The 24,121-nt window shown below is 35.0% G+C and overlaps 1 protein-coding gene across 2 annotated transcripts; it reads left to right on the top strand.

The window, feature by feature from the left end:
* The first annotated feature begins 2,049 nt into the window (after window positions 1-2,049).
* Window positions 2,050-22,170, top strand: LOC136024792 (uncharacterized). 2 transcript variants are annotated; one of them, XM_065700255.1, is made up of 3 exons: window positions 2,050-2,623; window positions 6,211-6,598; window positions 21,329-22,170. In XM_065700255.1, the coding sequence occupies exons 1-3, from the start codon at window positions 2,186-2,188 to the stop codon at window positions 21,871-21,873; spliced, it is 1,371 nt and encodes a 456-aa protein (XP_065556327.1). In that variant the 5' UTR covers window positions 2,050-2,185; the 3' UTR covers window positions 21,874-22,170. The 2 variants fall into 2 exon arrangements, with proteins under 2 accessions (XP_065556327.1, XP_065556328.1); XM_065700256.1 differs by lacking the exon at window positions 21,329-22,170 and adding an exon at window positions 10,371-10,602.
* The last annotated feature ends 1,951 nt before the right edge of the window (window positions 22,171-24,121 follow it).

Here is a 24,121-nt window from a genome sequence, read left to right as displayed (position 1 = left end):
GGACCCTTGCAAATAATGGTGACCAGACCACAGGTACGTACATAGGGGAGGGATTTGCCTCCCCCAAACTTTGCAAAATACTTAATTTTCCCTGCGAAATGTTTAATCTTCCCATGTCTTCCTGGAATTTCTTGGGTAAGAGTTGAACCCCCCTCCCCCCATAAAAATTTCTCCTCGAATAATAATGTCTGTAATTTTTTTCACGAATAATAGTTGTTTTGCAAATAAAACGTCCTATTTACTTGCCAAATTACGAAGAATGACAATATAACAATCGTAATTTTGAGTGAGAAACCCTTAAGTTCAACCTTCTCATATCTGTTTAGTTGAAGCGACGAAGAAAACTGAGAACTTTATCTTTGACCAAGTTGCCGTATCTGAAAAATAATTGACTAGGGAGTAAAATGTTTGGACTTCCCCTAGGCCTTAAGATAGTGCCTCTTATGCAGACTCTTTGCATACGGTGTCCTCTCAAACCTCCCAAAGGGTGCCTGAAGAAGCAACCCCACCACCTACAAAGTACTTGTCATTTTGAAACCGGAGTACAAATTCCACATCAACAAACCGAGCATCATCAGAAGTAGATTGAAGTGTGGCTGAATACTTCAAAAATAGAAAAGTTAAACTCAGCCCAAACGAGACAGAGACTACGTCCGGGAAAATTGACAAGCATTAGAGTCTCAAAATGTTTTTTCTTAGCTTAATACCAGATTTAGAACACCTCAATGACACTCAAATTAAGGTGTTCAACGACGAGTTTTGTCACTTATTGACGAGATAGCAACCACACCACTGTGCCAACCACCATTGTCTACATACCACACAATAGTCTCACCGCAGTCTAATTCATCTCATTTGTCACAAATGTCATCACCTTCGCAGGCAACCATGTTTTATCAACGTTTTTCTCAAAATATGCTAAATCCAGACAATTTTTATGATCAAAATAATGAAATTTCTGGTCGACAATTTTTTTTTATTCGATAAAATTAGATTTACTTTAACTTAGTTAGAAACAAATGTTTGTAAAATCAAAAATATAATAAAAATCTGCTTACCTCAAAGTGATCAATATTCTGTCTGCTGCAGGTAAACATTCCCTCATATTTGTACCCAATTTTTTGAAGAACTGACGTACAATCCTTGTCAACTCCAGGTAAGATTGCTTCGACATTCTGTAAGATGTGATAAATTTTCTATCTGTTTGAGAGAGTTCTTTCGCTAATTTGAACAAGTGAGCCTTTGCATTCTTTTCCAAAAAGGGATGGACCCAATAGTCCCTCTGAACCCTACGAAATCTGCGATGCTCATAGTAATCAATTAAGTATTTTTCGTCAGAACTTAACATAGTTAACCACACTGCACCGCTCAAACATATAAACACAACTGATCCACAGCCACTAACGTCCTTGGGCGGAGCCAGTTTCATTTTGGTTGTAAACTGGTCGCAAACCAGTTGCAGATAAGACTAATTTCCAGCTGTTGTTTTGAAACAGATGCCCCGTAGCCACTGGGCCTTGCAATTAATAAAGACACTTTAACCCACACCTTTGTGCGCTATGCTCTGGACCTCTGATTGAATGGCAGAGTCGAAATTCAATTTACCCAGCATTCTTTGCAGATGTATGAATCATAGCCTTCTACACTTTTTGGCTTGAATTAATTAGCGGATTCTTTCAGGATATTACGTGGTAATAGACCGGTCCAAAATTTAAACATTGAAGATAAAATAAGTTATATAACACAAAAAAGGGTATTATTCTGACTAATGGACCAAAGACTCCAATAGACTGTTGTTTGAAATGCCATACTGTTAGAGCCGGTATAGTCAAGATGGCGTTCATTATACAGCAACTTCTATTCAATAAGAAATTTTCTTTGTCCAACCGACTGAAAAAATAAATGCTATGATAATACAGAAGGAATATGTTTATCACCAATAGTTGCACCATCTTAGATAGGCTATGACATGTTTTCAAAAGGTTTCGTTGCTTGTTATCTTTTCCTATGTGACAACGGAATCGCAGTTTGTAATTAATGGATGACAATGTCATGGAATATTCCTAAAGAGACTTGGAAATTTTTTAAAATGAATCAATCTAATCAACAATTGATAAGAAAGGACTGCATTCACTAAAAATATAAAAATCAGATGTCCGCTATTAGTTTGTTTTTCTAGTTCAAAATGCTGCAAATCATTTTACACTCTTTTCTCATAGCATCAGTTCTGTCCGATGAACTCACGATATGCGATACCTTTGAAAACATTGATGAATCCAAAAATAACTGGGATGACAATGGTGACTGGTATCTTACAGATGACGGATTTCCAGAAGGACTTGAAGGAAAATCGCAGGGTTTAAAATTTCTCGATACAATACCCAACAATGTTTCTCGGTACTTGTGTACTCAACAAACATTTAGTGGATCTGTTGAATTATCGTTGAATTTAGTGTTTTATATACAAGGCAGCTTCGGAGCATATGATGACAGACTCGGCTTGGAGGTTTATGACACAGTGACTGGAGAGAGGGAAAATCTATATTATTTTAATGCAAAAATAGAATGGCAAAATGAAAGTATTAGGACAACATCGCAAAATGGCATCACTTCTACGTTATCTGTAAGTTTTGCTTTTATTAAAGGAAAATATTGTCTGGTGCAAACTTACGTAAAACTAATTTAGTCTTAATAGGAGATTTTGTCACAGTGCAGATTTTAAATTTTAGTCTCAGATAAACAATCTATATTTTCTGAGGTTACAGGAAAAGAATCCTAGTTCTATCTTAACAGTATTTCTGAAATAAATTATTAATTTTGAAGATTGAGATAGAATTCTATGGAGAAAATTGATTCTGGACTTACAATTAATCATTTCTAACCTTCAGTTGCAAACTTCCAATCCTTTGGTAGTCCTCTTCTTTTTCCTTTTTTTCTTCTTTTTTATGATTGATAGCGGGCTTATTAAAGAAAATACACAACAAAATACATTAAGAAAATACTAAAAAAACAACAACAACACAATAAAACAATTAGCCCTTCGTAAGCTCTCGCTTGCTTGGAGTAACCTCTTAAAAATAGAAATTAAATTTAGAAAATAGAAAAAGAGAAAAGAAATAAAAAAAAGAAGGAGAAGAAAAATCTGCATTTGCCCTACTCCAGGTCGCACAACCCTTCCAAACAAAAATTTATTCGACCAACCAACACACTTAAAAACCATTGTTTCCATCCAACAATTAAACAAAATAATTGCATTAAATATTGTTTCTTTTTTGGTTGAGTTTGGCAGAGAAAATATTTTTTTTAAGTTATAGATTAATTTTAGAATGCAAAGGCTAGTTTAAGGTTTTTTATGAATTTTGGGCTAGGCTATCTATAAAATGATTGAATACATACTAAGGTCTAAGAGTAAAGTATGTCACGGTGAGGTATTTTTTGCCCAAGTCAAGTGGTTTTTGCAAAATTTGTAGTTGAAATCACAACAACAATTTAGAGTATATTTTGTCCAACAACTATTCAAAAAAAGGCTTTGTCGAAAAAAAGTAAAATGCAGCACTAAACCACAAAACAAACTTAAAGTAATTTGAGAAATACAGCATCTCTAAAACCAAAGCTCTTAACAACAAAGTCTTAATAGTACTCTGCTGAAAATATTTAGCACAGCCAGCTGGTATTGAATATTTTATTCCCTGATTACATTCAAAACCTTGATTTTGAAAATTAAACTTTCAAAAGAAAATGTATATAAGCAATTCGCCCAGTTATCAATGCATGGAGAACCGAACTTATGCACTTTTTATCACATTAATTTTGGGTTTGACCATTCATTACTGAAGTATTAGAGAGAAAAGATAACACTCTAGAGTAAAAATTAGAACTTTGATGGGGTAGAAAACTCCCTTCCTACAAACTTAATTTATGTTCGATTTAAGTTATCTATCAAAATTTGATTCCCCCTCATTATATTTCAGTTTGTCTGCTAATTTTAGTAACATATTCAAAGGATGACTGGTGTTTAACCCTAGAACTCTCAATTTCTGATCTAATGAGCAAACTCCAAAGTTTATGGGACCCTTAGTTGGAGATATGGATGAGGAAGGGGCAGTCCCCCCCCTATGCAGAATAAATTCTGCTCATTTTGTGGTTTAATGTTGCTTTTTAATTTCATAATAACAGCATTGACTAGAAATATTCCCAGAAACAATAAGGGAGTAGATATCGATTTCGAATTTTTATATGTATTTTTCAAAGTTTCTTTTTTTGATCCCCTCCCCCAAATAAAGGAATAAAAATTGCTTGAAAATATCCTTTATCGGACTTTTTGCTGCTAAGCTTTTCCACGGAGAAGGGGATTACTGGTATGATTTTAAAAACATTCAGAAATTAGACTGTTTTTCATTTGAAAGTGCGCTATGAAAAAAATATACCCAACTCAATCCGCGAGAAATTTCCTGGTTGGAATTTTCAGCTATAATGAAATTGTCTGGTGGTAATTTTCCCAATGGAGGAGGAGGGGAGGGGGTATTTTACGTGCAAAGAACTTTCCACGCGGGAATTTTCTTTAGGGGAAGGAATTTTTCATCGAGGGGAGCTGTATTTTCTGGTATTATTTAAAAACGATCAGACCTTTTTTCCACTGAAAGAAGCACCATCAAAATTTAAAACGAATATAAATTATTAAGTATATAAAAGAAGCTACCCCCTCTCCAGGACTCTATGGCTATTTTAAAAATGGATAAATGGTCCTTTTTTGTGCACACACTAAATATAATATAAAAATGCACCGAAACGCCAGTGAAGCCTCTGAAATGAAAACCTATTCAAATAGTATTCCATATTTTTCAAACCAACTTACTGTTTCATTTTTTTTTTTGATAGATGATGTTTTAGCCCTGTATTTTTATCCGAACAAATCTGTTCTTGATAGTTTACCACAATTGAATTAGTAAGATATGACGGATGAAGAACTTACGCAGTTGTTCGAGATTCAGATGGTTTGAAACTGCAGTGGGTTTTAAGTAGTAATGGTAGTAGTAATATTAAATGTGAAATTTAAAATCCACTTTATCTCAATTCCCCACTCAGCATCCTCTTAAAGTTTTGACTGAATCTCTTAAGCCATTTATTATTATGAAAAAAAAATAGCAGATACAGATACATGTCTATTCAAAAACCAGTAGCCATGTACACAGAAAAAGGAATAACACTAACACGTTAGGTTGCTGCCCTCTGAGCATTGATGCATTCTCTACAATATATCCTAAGACCGGCGGTATATCCGCTTAAAATAATTTGTTCATCAGTCATGTTTATTAAGCTTTTCGACGGCATTGATACAAAATACCAATCTTAGAATTCTAACTAGATGTCTTTAGGGCTATAGGAAAGGTTTTAGGAAAAAGACACTGGAAAGGGGCTGGCGCCACTAGCTAACTGCTGACTACTACAAACAGCCCTGGAGCATTAAGTTTCCCATTTTGATAGCTCATTTCCGTTTCCAGGGTATTTCGGCAAAAAAATCCGCCTTTAATGATGTACAAGTCTGTAACGTCAAAATCAGTGAGCAATCCATTCACACCTTGAAGAGTTCGGGGAAGTAAAACCTTAATTGAAAATAGTTCAAATGGTAATTCTTCCTCACTTGACAATTTTTTTTAAAAGCAATTTTAAATTTTAGTTATTATGGGCTAGATTTCGTTACTTGCTGGACAACAAGTCCTATGTTCATAAACACTATGTTGCGTTATCAATAAAAATTTAGTACAATTGCTAATAAGACATGTCAATGAAATTATTCGTTTAACACAATCAATATTAAGTGAACTAAAAATTTAAACGCTACAAGAAACTATAACTTCATTAAAATAAAAACTAGAATTTTAAATTTCAACCGATTATAAATTAGCTTACAAAAGACATTCAACTTAAATTGAATAGAACCTAAATTATATTATGAAATTAGATACAAAGAGAACTTAAATACTCCCCCCTCCCTTGAAAAAATAGAAATGACTGTCCTAATAAGTTTCTCTTTTAAGTTACATTAATGACTGCTAATCCAAAGTAATTAGCACGGTAGAAAGTTGTACTGGTGCTTTTTTTGTAGATTTCGTGACGGGTTGATATTCAACTCTTTTTTTCCCTTGACTATTAAAATGTCCTTACGACAATAACTAGGTTATAAAATAAATTCACGTATTAAATTTTTAGTTGTGCTTGTCAGCAGATTATGTGGATAGTTCAAACAACAAAGCCGGTATTTATCTCGCACGATTTGAGGCTATAATTTACACTGAAGGTACATTAGCCACAGAGCAGACATCAACGAAAACGACTACAATGAATATTACTGATGAGTCTACGTCAATGGCAACAAAAGATGAAATGACATCAACAAATACAACTGATGAAGCTACAACTCTCTCTTCAACACAAAGCACATCGTCATCGTCAATGGCAACAAAAGATGAAATGACACCAACAACGACAACTGATGAGTCTATAACACAAAGGACGTCCAATACTCAAAGTACGACAATAGAACAAACAACAGAAATAGGACCTTCCGGAACAACAAGTTCATCGACTGAAATAACAGGTAAGCTGCCTTTTTGTAAAACTAAATAAAAAGTTTTTCAACTGAGAGCAGGGAGTAACATTAAAATTTAAAACGAACAGAAATCATTACGTATTTGATAGGGGGCTGTCCACTCCTCAATACCTCGCTCTTTCCGCTAAAGTTTTTTAGTACCTTTAAAAAGGTATCTTGTGGTTCTAATTAAACGACCCTTGTGTTTCAACAATCGTTCTTAAAGAATTGAGACAGATTTCTTAGATATCCCGGAAATTAAAACACTCAGAAAAAAGCCCCAGGATAATCTACACATGATAGCTGGATAATCAGACATCTACACATGAAGAATTTGGCAAAGAGAATATAAGCCAATTAAAAAAAATTTTGTGTAGTAATTCTGTCAAATCCCTCCAATGTAACCCTTGTGTTTCAAGAATCGTTTTTAAAGAATTGAGACAGATTTCTTTGATATCCCGGAAATTAAAACACTCCGAAAAAAGCCCCAGGATAATCTACACATGATAACTGGATAATCGGACATCTACACATGAAGAATTTGGGAAAGGGAATGTAAGATAATTATAAAGAATTTTGTATAGTAATTCTGTCAAATCCCTCCAATGTAAGATTTTCTCTGGATTATTCACCCCCAGAAATTTCTCTCCCCAAGGAAGGTTCTCCCTAGAGAAATCCACCGCAAGCACAACACCTCCCCCCAAAATCCAATGGAATAATTTTATAACTTATAGGCCTATCCCCGCTGACTGTGGAGGGGGGGGGGGGGTCATTTTACACCTAAAGACATAATCATTTGATCTTTCAACTATACTGAAAAAAAACCCTATTTCAAAGTTTGACAAGATAATTTTGGGGGAAAATATTCATTGTGGGGGGCCCAGTTGCCCTCCGATCTTTTCACATACATTCGATCAAATGCATTCGTGATCTGTCTTCTGGCAAAAATAGAAAAACATTCACATTTTTGCACACATGAGCTTGAAACTTCTACAGTAGGGTTTTCTTGTACGCTGAAGCTGATGATTTGATTTTCATTAAGATTCATCTAATTTCAGATGTTTTTTCTTCCCTGTTTCAAAAATCCGGCAAATTCTCTCAGGCTCGTAATTTTTGATGGGTAACACTAATCTTGATGAATGTTACATATTTGAAATCAGCACAAAATGTTGACTCTTTCACCCAAATGTTGATATTAAAATCCTGTTTTAGAGTTTTGGTAGCTATTGAGCCGAGTGTCTCCTTACTTACAGTTTGTTACCACGAACTGTTTATTACTTAAATACAAACTAACAGTGCAAAAATCTAGATTACGGCAGAAAAGAAAATTTTGTTTTCAAAATTCCTATTGATCTTTTTACTCATATCCAGAACGAACAGGCCATAGATTTGAGGAGGAAGGAGGGGAAAATTCAAATTGGTAGAGTCCTTTGTGAATAGAAATCGATCGGTTTCAACATTCGCAACTTTGTCTTTATATAAGTGGAAAACTTTGACTTACAACTTATAAGCAAAAAACACATCCTTTTCAGATATACTCCTCAGTTTACAGTTTTCAAACAATTCGTGGTAATGAACTGTAAGTAAGGAGCGACCCGGCTCAGTAACAACCGAAACTATAAAAAACCGAACTTTGATACCAACTGTTACATCATATGAATAGGCTTATTATGTTGATTTCAAACATATAAGTTTCATTAATTTTAGTCTTGCCTATTAACGACTATGAACCTGAGAAAGTTTACCTGATTTTCGGAAAAAGGGAGAATCCCCCCTTAACAGTCATAAAATCTTAATGAATATTACGCCCACAAATTCAGCGTATCAGAAAACTCTACTGTAGAGGTTTCAAGCTCCTATCTGCAAAAATGTGGAATTTTTGTATTTTTCTTTTTGCCAAAAAAAGATACGGATGTTTTTTTCCTTTTTTTTCCAGGGGTGATTCTGTCAACCCAGTGGTCCTGGAATATCTTGAGAGGGCTTACTTCAAAGCTCATTCGCGCTAATTCGAGCTCTAGTGCCAAAAAGACCACTTCTTAAGTGACCAAAAAACTACACCCCTCCCCTGCCCCTTCCCCCGAAAAATCATTCTCAAGCTCCCTTAAAGAAAGGTTATCGATCCTTATTAAAATTAATAAAAATTTATGATCATTGTATCAAAATTTGGTAGTGCATTGGTTTTTTGGACGCTAACGGCGTATTTTACGTTAGATCAACGTCGAACACCATTCAATTACTTGCAGAGACTCCATTACCCATCAATTATCTCTGCTGAAAACACTCAAGGTTGGGGCGTCATGCATTACGGGACAGATAACTCAGTCCTACTTTCTTTACTTTGCTTGAATTTTTTTTTATTGAATATGAGGTTAACTTACATTTTTTTCGCAATGTTTCGATATTAAAGAACCATCACCTTTGATTCAGTATGCATATTCATTTCTTAGTCCAGATTTATTCACCAAAATAATAGGAGGTCAGACAGGTACGATTCCACAGTCAAGCTTTTATAGGATGGAAACAAGTGTACGAATTTGGGTGACTACTGTCCCTTCCCCTAGACTTTGAAAGGTACCTACCTCTCATAGCTATTTTCTATTTTATTTTAGCTGTGCGCTATGTTAAAGTAGCGAGACTGGTTAACTGGTTGTTTTTATTTGTCACCCCTGTCCTTTATTTTTTCAAAGCTATTAAACAGAATATTACTCCTAAGACTCCCTAAAAGAGTGTCGGATCGAAACACAAAGTGTGCCATTAGAACCACCTAGTTTGAAAACCCTATAGAGAAAATATATTATCCCTTGACTTGAACAACAAGGAAAAATTCGATGTCCAGGAATCGAAATCCCCACAATCTAAAACCGTGATCGAAGCAAAAGAAGTTAAGACATCTCTATTCGTCTCAGAAACTTTCCTTCAACCTCAAAAAGTGGTAAACAACAGTTGGTCAGCCAGTTCAATCAGACTCCGGTAAACTTCTGTACTTCGAGGTTATAGATTGTTTTATGAGTGAGATGGACCGACGTCCGATGCAAAATATGCCTCTGCTCGACGCTTTATCTGCTTTTGACCCCCCTCAAGTTCCGATTTTCTCGAATTCTCGAAAGTGGGCCTGATGTCGGTGACTATACCGTAGAATCCCAGCTTTCTCTTGCAAAACTGCATCTTTCAAAAAGTAATGTTTAAAAAATTGATTTTTTGCGAGCCATCTAAATTTTATCCGACCTCCCAATAGCCTATTCTGCAGTTCTAAAACTGATAAGGCTTGTTACTTCTTTGCCTGTGACCAGTGCCAGCAATGAACAATTCCTCTCGGCATTATGGCATGTGAAGGATTATCCGCGATCGACGATGTGAAATGACAGACTCAGTAACGTGACCTTTGGAAAAGTGGAGGTAAAGAAACTGAATTTGGATAGTTTAGTCGACGAATTTTCTTAACAGTGAAGTCACCGCTACCCCCCGTTTTAAGTATATTTGCTCAATGTTGTTCTGTTGTTTTGTTTTTTTCTTCATTAAATAAAACTTGAAAAATATCCTTACCGCTTTTCCTCCGCCTTAAATTTTTGTGAATCGCTGCCACTGTATCGAACCTTCCTCAAGGATAACCTTTTTATGGCCAGGCAGTTCAAGTATTCCTATTCGTATTAAACATAAGGAATTTACACCTATAAATGTATGTTTTGAGGCCTTACGTACCCAGCCCCTTCAGGTTTCTGTTTGTAACTACAGCCTACTCTATTTAGACATTAACTTTTTGCTAATGTTACTTCTTTTTAAGGTTGCTACATTATGATGCTTGCGATTGCGTTTCTAACGTTCAGAAATGTAATGGATTTTGAGATACTCAAGATCAATGGTTTCCACCAGTATCTTTAAATTGGTTTTATAATTTAAATGAGTGGATCCACCAGGATGGAATTCTTTATTTTTGTTAATTATGTAATGTTCCATTTGTGTGTGTGTGTGTCTGTGTTTAACATTTTTCAAGTATAAGTACATATTTCTTGCAATCCGAATAAATTTTGCAATATCAAAACAATACGTGCAGGCTTTTATTAAAAAATATAATTCTATAATTTTATGTATAATTTTATGTATAATTCTTTAATTTTTATGTATGTATAATTCTACAATCCTATGTAATTTAGTCCCTTCAAACCCTCCCTTTCGATGAATACCAAAACTAAAAACAGGATTCCACTCTTCCAAATTACACCAGTTGTGATCGTATAGTTTTTGCCACCTTGGTCACAAAATAGGGTAAAAAGTACACTAGACAGATCAAAGAAAAGACACTCTTGTATTCTGGTCGCGATATGTTACAAAACTAACGCATAACATCACCATTTGTTTTTCAACTAAGGCAGGGGTCTCCAAACTTTTCAATGTAAGGGCCATGTTATATATTTCCCATATTTATGCGGGCCGAAGGGATAAAAACTGAGAGAAAAAAACAAAACAAATCAGTGCCAGTAAATAAATAATTTTATTCCTCACCTCTCAATACAAAATCTCCACATAACTGATACCTTATTAAAAGAAAAATGTTATGGCAGGGTGAAGAGCGGATCGACTGCGGCACGATTGCCATTTAAAGTCGTCCTACGTTGAAAGTCTCGAGATATGGTATGTTTATGTTTACGCTATTGGAGAAGGCTTCCAGTGATTTAATCGTTTCGACTGGGAATGGTAGTTTGTTCCAGATCCTGATGACCCTGGGTATGAACGAATAATGGTAAGAATTAGATCTTGCAATCTTCATCTTCACAGGCTCCAATTGCAGTCTGTGCGATCTTGTGTTGCTTTGGGGAGTTACTTGAACAAGCTTGTCTTTTACATTCCCAAAATTCTCATAAACTATCTTGAAGAGGGTTTTTAAGTCTTAGACCGTTCTTCTTGTCTCAAGTTTATGGAGAGTGAGCCTTCTTAGAGCTTCGTCATACGGAAGGTTTCTGAATCCTTGAAGTCCTTTTACAAAGCGTTTCTGGACTCTTTCTACTCTGTCAATATCCGTTTTGAGATATGGTGACCAGATGACAGTGGTGTATTCAAGCTGTGGCCTGACGTAGCTTGTGTATGCTAAGATCTTTGAGTGAATGTCAAGGTATCGTAGGGAGTGAGTGAGTAGCCAGAGAGAATTGATGCTTTACGCACAACCAGGCCGATATGCTTTTCTAGTTTGAGGTCCTAGCTCAGAATTACACCTAGGTCCTTTTCACTGGCAGATTTTGGCAGGTCGATACCTTTCATTTTACATGAGTACTTCTTATTTTGGCGGCCAAGATGGACGACAGAGCATTTTGCTACATTTGGTGAAAGTTGCCATTTTTCGAGCTTCTCTGTCAGGGATTTGTGAAGATGCACTAGCTTCTCCTAGGATCTTCGTATCGTCTGCAAACAGGCCGAAGCCGGTTTGGGAAATGGCATTTATGCAAATGTCTATGTACATGACGAACAAGACTGGGCCGAGAACACTACCTTGTGGGACGCCACTGGTTGCATCTGTCCATGTGGATAATGTGTGCAACCTTGCCTGCTTTTTTTCTATCATTCAAGTATGCTGAGAGTCAATTTTTTAGCAGTCCCTTTGATTCCATAGACTTCTAGGCAGTAGATGAGTTTTCGCAAGGATATTCGGTCGAAGGCCTTAAGCAGATCGATTAGGATAATATCTATTGGAATCCCATGGTCCAGGGCAGACTGGATGTAGTCGTGTATCACTACTAGTTGGGAAACAGTAGAACGATTTTTACGGAAGCCATGCTGATGATCTGAGATCAGGTTGTTCAATTTGAGGGGCGAGTTTAACTTTTCCACTATGACCATTTTCATGATTTTCAGGAAAGGTGAAGTAAGGCTGATCGGGCGATAATTCTCGGGGTCACTCCGTTTCCCTTTTCCTTTGAAAATAGATGTTACATAGGATAGCTTCCGGAAAGTAGGAAACTTGCATTGCTCGAATGAGATTTGGAAAAGTATTGCCAGAGGTTTACATAGCTCGTCTCTCACTTCATTCAGGATAAAGGACGGATGCCATGAGGCAGTAATTTAATTTCTTCAAAAATTAGAGTATAAACATAAAAAATTAAAACATATCTTGTTGGAAAAAATCAGGGAAAACTAAATAGACTCCTGCCTTCAGTTTTATGCAACAAAATTAGTGTGACGAATAATGCTGTCGTTTTGACTTTACAATTTAATTAAAATCAGGTTCCAGATTAGATGAGCCAATTGTAAGAATAGACTTCAAATGATCATCAGACAAATTTGCTCGATAGTTAGATTTCACATACTTCATTTTGGAAAATGTTTGTTCACACAAGTATGTTTTACCAAAAATGGACATAAAACTACAAGCAAACTATCAAATTTGGAAACTGATCAGGCTGCAGACATTTATAAAACTCAGTCAGATTTCCTTCTCTATACTTACTTATCTTTCAGTTTGTCATCTGCCTGGAGATCAATAATTTCCATTTGAAATAGAGTTGGAAGATTTTCAGCATTGCAGTCAAATGGATTATAAAAGAGCCTGATTTTATTTTCTTTGGCATCAAGGTCAGCAACTCGCTCCTGAAACTGCTTTTTCAAATCTGAAATTATTTCATTTGCAAATGAAGAAGGAAATTCAACTTTAATTTCTGCATGAAATTTTTCACAACATGGAAAATGAACAAAATTCTTAACTTTCACCAGGCCTTCAAGTAGCGCAAATTTTGCTCTGAATGCCATGACTTGAACAAAGTAGTCAGTGATGAAATTTGTTTTGCCATGAAATTTCAGATTCAAGTAATTCACATGACCTGTTATATCTGTAAAAAATGTCAATTTCCAAATCCATTCACAGTGTGATAATAATGGCTGAGGTTTATTTTTCTCTGTGAGAAATAAATCAATTTGTGATCTGAGCTAAAAAAAATGCAGCAAAACCTTTCCACAACTAAGCCATCTAACTGCTGTATAATAAGGCAAGTCAACAAACTCCTAATCAATTTCTTTCAAGAAATCACGGAACTGGCGATGGTTGAGTGCATGAGATCTAATGAAATTAATCACAGAAATAACAGGTGTCATGACACAAGACATATCAACATAATTTAGGCACAAAGCTTGTTGATGGATAATGCAATGCAGAAAAATGGGTTTTGAGAATCCTCCAACCTCGTAAGCAGTTATAATTTGCCCAACCAAACCCTGTTTTGTCCCATACATATTCTTTCCTTCATCAATTGTCACACACTGCACTTGTTTCCATTTCAGGTTATATTCTGTTATAGTTTTACTTACTTCATTGAAAATGTCTTTTCCAGTTGTTGTGCCGTGCATGCTGTGAGCTGATGCTAATTCTTAGGGTAACATTAAATTCACTATCAATAACGCAATGAATACAAAGAGCTGAGAGGTGTCACAACATCAGTTGATTCATCGAAAGCAAGAGAATACCAGCAAAAGCGTTTTGTTTTTTCCTTTATTTGCCGAATTATGTGGCCTCCTAAATCTTCGATTCTACGAGTAACAGTATTTGACCCAAGACTTATCATTTTGAAGAGGTTTACTTTTTCTGGACATACCTCTCCTGCTACTTCCACCATGCACTCTTTTATGATACTACCATCAGTGAAAGGTTTTCCTTTTTTCGCCAACACATAGGCAACTTTGTAACTGGCTCTAGTTGAAGTTTCATTTTCAGATTATTTCTTATTGAAAACAGCTTGTTGAGAATGCAGACTGTGCTGAAATGATTCAAACTTTTTAGTGCGTTCTGCTCCTGCGATGTGAGAATAACTTGAGCCCTGTTTAGATTCATAGTACCGACGAATATTGTATTCCTTCAGAACAGCAACACTGTCTCTACATATGAGGCATAAAGCTTTATCATTTGCTTTCACGAAAAAATACTTTATTTTCCATTGGTCATTGAACTGACGACACTTTGTATTATCCATACATTTTTCTTTGTATTATCCATATCTGAAAACATAAGGGTAAAATAAATAAAATAATTTCTACAGGAAAAACAGCTTGTATGTGGTGTTAAAAAGCACACGAAATCCTCCATAGCGAATGGTTCGTTGTGAAGGCCGCCACTCTGCTTACATGTGGATGCCCAACCGCACCACGGAGCTCCATTCTGCTCGGATATAATCGTAGTGCGAAAGCACCCTAACCACACACCACGCAGCCGATGATAACACTGCTCGCAACACGTCATCAGCGATCAAACCCTATCAACACCTCAGTTCACTCACCCCCACGCTCTATCTCATATAACCGCACAGAATACAACGAAGCCCCACTCGCCCCCCATCCCTAAAATATACAGTTATAAACAACTGATTGGTTGTAATGCACAACACATACCTACCAGTACTAGTATCTGTGATTCACACAATCGAGAGAGGGAAACTGACTCAGGCTGAGCCGCCTGAGTGCCACCAGTCAACAGCCCCAGCTTTGAATAATTCTGCGATGCCAGTCGTACGATAATTTTTTTTTCAAGGCCACCACACGGGGATTTGTTTGGTGGTGTCGGATGAAATTATGTGGCGGGCCAGATATAGCCCGCGGGCCATAGTTTGGAGACCCCTGAACTAGGGCGATAGGCTCCTTAAGGGATAATACTATCTTGTCCATTATAACCTTTTCTAGCCTGTGTGGCCTGTTTGTTTAGAATTGATTGGTGGTGTTGCCACAACTTGTAGAACTTGTACCAGAGATCAGAACTAATGGCAGAAAACCAAAAGCTGACATCTATTTTCTCGGATATCTTATAAAAACCATTTAACTTCTCGCATTTTGTGCCGGGGATGGAGGTATTCAGTTTTAATGAAGCTTGCATCATCAGAAAATGTGAATTTTGTTTTACGGATTAAACAGAAATGAAATGGAACTTTCAGAGGTAGTCCTCAAGTTTATAAAATATTCCAAGGGGTAGTCCTTGGACTAAATAGCAAAAAAATACATTTTCACCTACTTTCCATATGAAAGTGTCCAGATTCACTTGAAATTTAGAATATGAGTTTCTTTTAAATTTATCTATTCTTGTTAGAAAATTTATCAATTTTTTTTCTTTTTATACAACTTTCTGTTATTTTTTTTCTTGTTTGAAAATTCAGTTAAACATTTTTTCTTGTTTTCTAAGTTTCTGTTAAAGTTTTTTCTTGTTTGAAAATTCTCTTCATGAGTTTCTCTCTTTTTTCAAGTTTCTGTTCAAGTGTTTGGTCACATGCTTCCTTGAAAGTCTTTCTCGCACTTTAAATGAGCAGTTAACCGAGGTATATCAAACAATGTTATAGTACACAAAAAAGGTAATATATGTTCACTAAAGTCGAATCAAACTAAAAAAGTGTTTTCCTGGGGGTTTATACTAGATTATTTTTCTTATTCGAAATTGTTTCAGCATGACGCCTTAATTGTTTGCATAATTTAAATTTCTGTGAAAATTATTTAGTACAGATTTTGCTGGTACAAGCCTTTTCTCCAGTGTTAAGTCTCAGATGGGTGTATAAATTAGAAATTTGAAAATTATTGTTTGGCCTATTTTGCTAATTTGTTTCGTTTCATGGTTTTTCCTTTTATCGATTTTTCTGTGTTGAGGCAAAAGGTTCAGTTTCCGAATAATGAGTTTTAATGATTTCTGAGTGATAAATGAAAGTTATTGTTTGGCATCCGTGCCAGGTTTGTTGGTGTTTCCCTTGTCTAAATTAAAGGCGCCTTCTTTGAAACTTATATTTTCCACAATTTACTTGTGGAAAATTTTCGTTTCATGGTCTGAGCTGTCTGTGCTAAGTTGACTTGTGTTTGCTAATTATGTTTGTGTTTCTCTTGAGGTCTTGTTTGAAACTTATGGTTTGCCACGATTAGTTATGGCGTTTTGTTTCTTGGCTTACGCTAGGTTGCCTTGTCAGTGCTTGGTTTGTTTGTGTTTCTTAGTCTGTTTCAAAGAAAATTGCTCAAAACTTATGGTTTACCATGTTTAGTTAGGCTGTTTCGTGGTTTGTCCTGTCTGTGCTAGGTTTGTTTGTGATTCCCTAGTATATTTTGAAGGGGTGCCATTCGCAACTTATAGTTCTCCATATTTCCCTTGTCTATTTCGAAGGGGTCTTGTTTGAAAATTATGGTTTGCCATGTTTAGTTATAGGCTTACTTTTTGGCTTCATGCGTTAATCTTGGTTGACTTGTCTGTACAGGGTTTGTTTTTGTTTCCCTTGTCTAGTTTAAGTGATCTTGCTTGAAGCTTATGTTTTGCCATGTTATGGTTTGCCACATTTAGTTATGCTGTTTCACGGTTTGACTTCACTGGGCTAGGTTTGTTTGTGTTTCCCGTGTCTATTTCTTAGGGTTCTTGTTTGAAAATTATAGTTTACAACTTTTAGTTATGCTGTTTCATGATTTGAATTGTGTTTGCTGCGTTTTTTTGTGGTTCCCTTGTCTATTTCAAGGGGGGGGGGGGGGTTGTTTGAAGCTTAATGAATTTTCTGAGCTAGATTTTTTTTTCTCCTTGTCTCTTTCGAAGGTGTATTGTTTGAAACTCAGGGTTTTCAAAATTTAAGAATGCTGTTCCATTGTTTAACTTATCTTACTAGGTTTTGGGTTTCCCATGTCTATTTCAAAGGGATCTTGTTTGAAAATTATGGTTTACAATCCTTAGTTATTCTGCTTCATCGTGTTACTTGTTTCTGCTAGGTTTGTTTGTGTTTCCGTTGTCTGTTTCGAAGGGGGTCTTGTTTAAAACTTATGGTTTACCTTGTTATGCTTTTTCATGGTTTAACTTGTCTGTACTAGGCTTGTCTGTGTTTCCCTTACGTATTTCATAGGGTTCTTGATTGAAAACTATGGTTTACAACATTCAGTTATGCCCTTTCATGATTTGACTTATGTGGGCTAGGTTTTTTGTGGTTCCCTTGTCTATTTCAAATGGGGTCATAATTTTCACCAGCTTCCTTTCATTTCTTCCCGCTTCATTTAGTCCTTTCTGACTCTCTTTTTCCCTTCCAAGTTCTTTTAGATGTTCTGAGCTTTGTTTAGCCCCTGCCAATTTAATACTCCTTTTGAATTCCTTGAGTCTCTAGAAATTTTATTTAGAGCTTTCGGACCCAACAAAACTTGTTTGGTCCATCCAAATTCTAATATTCCCATATTCTAACACCTGAGTCCCTAAATTTTAGAACTGAAGGCAAGACCCGGCAGGGCCATGAGACTTTCCCGAAACTAAAACTTATTTTTTCTAGGACCCCTAAGTTTTACAATTGCATAAACACTACCTGCTAATATACCACTCTCTTTCAGATATATAATAATTAAATAAGGATAACAGAAATATGAAAGTCCATGTTGGCAAATAAAATAGTTCAAAAGGGCGCAGCCTCTGTAGGAGCTGTTTAGGTATCAAGCTATTTAAGTATCAAGAAACACCATATTTACATAAGCTGAAACTTTAAATAATATGTTGAAGGGAAAAAACCTATGTCACAAAAGAAAATTCTCATATAGAAGGCACTGAAGAGATTTGGTATTAAAGTTACGCATCAAAAAGTAATTTAATAAAAAGCTCAGAACAAAAATTGGTCAAATGGTATGTAAATTAAACTAAAACTTATTTTTCTTGGAGCTCTAAATTTTCCAATAGCATAAACACAACCTGCTAAAATCCCACTCCTATTCATATAAATTATAATTAAGTAAGCGTAAAAGAAATATGAAAGTTCTTGCTGGCACATAAAATAGTTTGAAACGGCTCAGCCTTCGTAGGTGCTGTATAGGTATCAAACTCAATAGGTATCAATATATACCCCTATTTAAACAAGTTGAAACTTCAAATAACAGGTTACAGCGACAAACCTATGTCACAAAAGAAAAGTCTTATATATAAGGCCGCGAAGAGATTTGATATTAAAACAAAGCATTAGAAATTAGTTTAATACGAATCTTAGAAGAAATAATTGACGAAACGGTAAGTATTTAAATTAAGACTTATTTTTTCTAATACTCCTATATTTTTAATTGAATAAACACAACCTGCTAATATCCCAATCCCATTCACATAAATTATAATTATATTAAGATAAAAGAAATTAAAAAGTCCATGCTGGCACATAAAATAGCTCGAAAGGGCGCAGCCTCCGTAAGAGCTGTTTAGTTATCAAGTTATTTGTGTATCAAGATAGACTTCTATCTAGACAAGCTGAAACGTTAAATAATATGTTAAAAGGACAAACCTATGTCACAAAAAGAAAAGTCTTATATGGAAGAAGGGGTGTAATTTGTTATGGAGCAGGGGATAGCTGCCCATTTCAGACCTCTGTTTGCTGCCCACCCCCCAGACCTCAGTTTACCCCTCCAGTGGAAAAATCTTCCAAAATTATTCTTCTTAAATATTGTAAAAACTAAGATATACCTACGTAATCCAAGCATCAAAAGAAATAGATTAGTTTTTTTTAGTGCATATTTACCTTAATAGTACTACAAAGTACCTTTCTAGCACTTTTGTAGTACTAAATAATACCTTTATGGTATCAAACGGCTTTTATTTAGTTTTTACTGTACTTTTAACTTGATTTTGGAGAATTTCCTTCAACTTTACCACCCCTCCCCATGATTTTGACGAAATTACGCCGCTGTATAGAAGGCCCCAAAGAGATTTGTTATTAAAATTACGTATTAGAAATTAACTTAAAATAAATCTTAGAACAAATAATTGGTGAAATGGTATGTAGTTAGCGAAATCATTTGAACTAATTGGAAACAGTGATACGAAACGTCTCCCGTGAGAAATATATCACATTCTATAGACAGGTGTAAAATATATTTGCAGTACAAAACCACAAAAAATGTCACATAAATGTGACCGCAATTCAAAACCGCGAAAAAATGTCTTCAAGATTGATACCTAGGTCCCTACTGATGATTAAGAAGCAATACTCTCTTGTTGTTCAAACAATTGAAACGTGAGTTGGATTCCTAGGCTCCTGGTATAATGTTAACCCACATCGATAACAGGTTCTTGCAAATAAACTAAAATCTCGTGCTGAGTTCTTTACAATCAAACCACGATAGGTGCTTTCCCATTTTCCAGACTTATCGCAGTGACAAGTGGAGATTGAAAATGCTCATACACATGATTAACTAAAATGTCCATTACAGGTTAAAGTCCTAAACTTGAGTTGCAAAGTCTCCGTATAAGCTACATGAGTTACTTTTTCAGCATTTACTATCATATCCATTTGTAATAAACACGGAGGCAACGTATAAAACATCTTATGAAGTAGTTTTGAAAAAAAAATACTACTGACAATATATGGAAAAAATCTCCTATAGTAAGTCATCATTCAGAAGATATCAATTCCTATAGGTTATTTTATAAGAAAGAAGTAATTTTATTACGGCAGGTCTCCCTATGCCCTCAAGTGTTATGAAAATCCAATCAGTTATTGCCAATTAATATAAATGTAGATTAAGTACGATTTTTAAAGAAACTTTGAATGCATCTTACTCTTCAGAGAACCTTGAAAAGACGCCAAAAAGACTGTCCCCTTCTTTCTTAGACTACGATGTCTACTGAGTTGTACCTTAGAAGGCTGACAAAAGCAAATTTTCTGCGAAATGCTAGTCCCTTTTTTAAGACCATTACTGTTTTTCTTTAAAGGGTTCAAATTACTAATTTGTTCCAATAGCCCACCTAATACTACAATCACGATTATGGGTATTTATTTGTAAAATAAAACAACGTGGCTTTATATAATAAACTATGGTTTACTTTGTTTATCTAATGGATTTTCTCGTCAAGTGTTGTGCCTACCAAAATCCTTCTGTAATTTGCACTTTTTTCCCCTTTTTTAAATTGAATCTTAAATTTAGATTACTAAAGAAGTTTGTCCTCATGTATGAGTCAAAAAAGAAAAACCCTTTTAACCTGATGAAAAAACATGCCCTTCGAACACCAGAGTAGCATATAGCCTATTGTTGCAGATACGTAGTATTTTTACTAGTTTTTTTTTAACTTACAGTGGTCAACTGGCTGGACCCCGGGGAAAATAGTAAAAGACACGTATATTAATTAACGACATTCCCAATTTCCAAAAACAAGTTTTTAACATTGAAATAACACATCTATACCTTGCAGACTGACAAAAACGTCTTGAACATTAAGTATGAGATCAAAATACAAAGAGCAAATACTAACAAAATTAATTTTTAAGAAATTATAAAGCGAAATTGAATCTTAAACAAACAAAAAACATTGCTTTTAAACTTATTCAATTTATCTTTATGTAATTATCTCGAAAAAAATACTGCTGATACTTCCCTATATTTGTAGGATTATACAAGTCTAGTACTTTAGCAAAAAGAAGGAACACCCGCAAAGACATCAAGAATGTTCCTTTACGAGCCGAATATCTCATGGCTAAGAATTGGCTTATCTTTATTTATCACATATACATTACTCAGTACCATTTTAAAATCGACGAAAAACACTGACGATCCCATATATAGATATAATGAATCCTAAATTACAAAATAATTTTTCCAAAACACGCGTCAATAGACTCCTACACTAAGAAAATATTTTTATGATTCGTTTATAGAATTCGTCTTAGAATATAATTTATCAATTAATAAGCTTGACTGATATAGAGTCTGATAAAAAAGAATGGCTGGCGTTTAAACTTTGTACCAAAATTTAGGTCTTTAGACGCTGCAGCGTCAGCAATAAACTTAACATGAATTTTTCCACAGGTCAACCCACCTCAGAAACAACAACTGCAACAACCACAGAGACCACAAAAACGACGAGCAGCTCACTTATCTCATCGACAACGTCAAAAACAACTACAAAGGTTACAACGCCGACAGAAACATCCGTTTATTCCACATCAGATTATACTTCACCTAATCACTCGACGACAACAGTCGCAACAACCACACAATTTCATAAGGACAGTGATTTATCTTCGATTACAGCAATCCTGATTCCCGTTTTGGTCTTTAATATTTTAACTTTCATTATTCTTATTGTTTTGATATTGTTCTTAGTTTCGCGTCAGAAAAGAAAAAAATCCAAAAATTCGGTTGAAAAGAAAAAAGTTAGATTAAATGAAATGGAAGAGCCTCAAGATAATAGTTCTGAAGGAAAGTTTGATACATTTGCTAGAAATTACTGGGCAAAGGCTACATGGCCTTTAACACATAGAATGAAAGAACTAGATAGATGTTCAGCTCCAAATTTAAATATTGTTAACTCTACTAACACAATCACAAAAGATTCATTAAGTGAATGTTAACCAAAATTTGTAGTTTTGTCACTGTTACGTCTGAAGATAGTATCTGATATTTTCACACTTCTGAGGTAATTCAATTTAATAATTCAAATTGATAAACTATTTTTGGCAATAATTTTACAAGTTTGAAATGACAGATATGACTCTTGGATGCAATAACGAGCACTAATTTAATATAGATTTCAGTGTATTTTTGTATATATCTCAATCCTGATCACTCCGTATTCAGTATCATCTTAACCTATTCTTTATATTGTATTGCAAGATGGGTCTTTAATATATTGACATTCATTGTTCTTATCCCTTTGTTAGTATTCTAATCTTTGTGTTGAAAAAGGTGAAAAACCAAACTAAAAGAGGATAAAAAGACAAAATGTGAATTGAACGAAAGCAAACAATGAAAATGTAATGTGTCTGAAGGAAAACTTTATAGAGCTAGATAATGCGCTGTTCCTGGAGAGATATCTTTAAACCCCCTATACTACTAAGCTCTAATTGGTAGTAGATTTAGACTCAAAAACTGTACCCGATTTAATACCCACGGTATCCTCGGCTAATGGAGTACTCCGAAGACTTCAAAGGAATGCAGAAAGTCTCTAAATCAAAGATCAGCTGAAAAGAGAAAAGGCTTGAATAATTTATCATTGTATCTTCTGCAAATTTTGTTTTAATTATGTGTGCTCTATATTGTTTTTAGTGTTTTCCAGAATGATCTATTACTGCTCTGGCCCATTTTATTTTGGTACAATACCATGCAACATAATGTTACTTCGGCGCAAAGAGGGGGGCTGGGGCAGTGTCACTTTTCCTTATTTATAAGATATGTTTCTCTTCGTTGGAAGCTTTGATATCTAGTTTAATTTGAAAATCGGATATCGGATAATTTTTTAATCGGAATCAGATAGTTTTTTCATGTTACACCATACTCAGGATAGGGTTATACTAGAAATGAGGGGACGAATTTCAGCTTTTCATCAAAGTTTAACTGTTTTAAGCGCTACTCAGAGACAGAAATAGCTTAAAGTGTGCTTTAATGAAAACTGAAAGGCTTGAAGAGTCAAACCTAAATCTGAGAAAAAATTACAGATTTCAGAATGTAGGAATGTAGGCATTACAGCCCTACATTCCTAGCCATAGAGCCTTGCGGGAGTCATATGATGACTCATTTGTTTTTGTAGTTTAAATTTATTGTTGAGTTAATTGTTGATAAATCTATCCAACTATTTATCTGCTTTTAGCTATTTTTCTAGAGATTCTAAAGTTCCCCGGATGTTCAAACTCTGTAGGTTCAAAACTTTTTTTGGAATACCTAAATTGAATTTTCAGCTCATAATTTCACATTTTTAATGATATTTTTCAGACCAAGTTTATTCTTAGCGCTTGTCCTCTCACTTCGACGCAGGTGGGTACATAAATCATCCAATCTTTTATCTTACAATCAAAAAGGACCTACAATGACAAAGAAGCTACAACCATTTGGACAACCATTTTATACGTTTAGTCCGAATACTTTTCTTTTGATAAAGTGAGACTTGCGAGTAAATCTCCTGCTGATATTTTTCCAAGGAGCGTCTAACAGACATTTGGTAATTTTTTGTGTTACAGCATGCTTTTTGAAACACCTGAGGTCCCTCTTCCTCTTCTATTATACGATAATCTAACTTTCCTCCACAATATGGTGCACGATTGTACAAAATTAAACATTATTCAGTCAGGTCTCTAAGAAATCAACTTGGTGACACAAACCTTAGAATTTATGTCCTTAATTACCGCTTTTAGAGTAGAAATATGTTTATGGGTGAATATGTCACATGCAAAGGTAAGGGTTCTGAAACTGGGGTTTTGCATGAATGGCTTTCAGTGATGGGCTACCTCAGACTTTTCTTGACAGTATTTTTGTCCTATTCAGGCAACAAATGTCATCTTGTAAATAGGAGAAATAGACAATAGCTGCAGTGCACTATCTCTTGATACTTAAAATAGGTAGTCAACGGTAGTCATCATCAAACTCCTTTTAAAGGGTATTTTGCCTTTTTTTATAAATATTCTACAGGTTTTCTTGCTACAATAACTTTTGACGGGTAACTTTGAATCTGGTAAATTTTACAAATTACGAACCATAACGAAAAACAGATTCTTTAAATAGTTGAGTTGTTTTCGTTTTGTAAAATTTAGATTAACATTGCAAGTGTTGCTCTCTACTGATCGTTCATCATCAAGGACAATTTGATTGATGAGTTACATAATTAGG

Source organism: Artemia franciscana, chromosome 3, assembly GCF_032884065.1.
Source record: "Artemia franciscana chromosome 3, ASM3288406v1, whole genome shotgun sequence".
NCBI lineage: Eukaryota > Metazoa > Arthropoda > Branchiopoda > Anostraca > Artemiidae > Artemia > Artemia franciscana.
This window is presented reverse-complemented; position numbering and strand designations above follow the sequence as displayed.

What these genes read in the sequence shown, in the direction of transcription:
- LOC136024792 (XM_065700255.1), top strand. Translation starts at nt 2,186, where the DNA reads ATGCTGCAAATCATTTTACACTCTTTTCTCATAGCATCAGTTCTGTCC. An exon ending in GCATCACTTCTACGTTATCT is followed by an intron (nt 2,624 to 6,210) that starts GTAAGTTTTGCT and finishes TTAAATTTTTAG; the next exon opens with TTGTGCTTGTCAGCAGATTA. An exon ending in TTCATCGACTGAAATAACAG is followed by an intron (nt 6,599 to 21,328) that starts GTAAGCTGCCTT and finishes ATTTTTCCACAG; the next exon opens with GTCAACCCACCTCAGAAACA.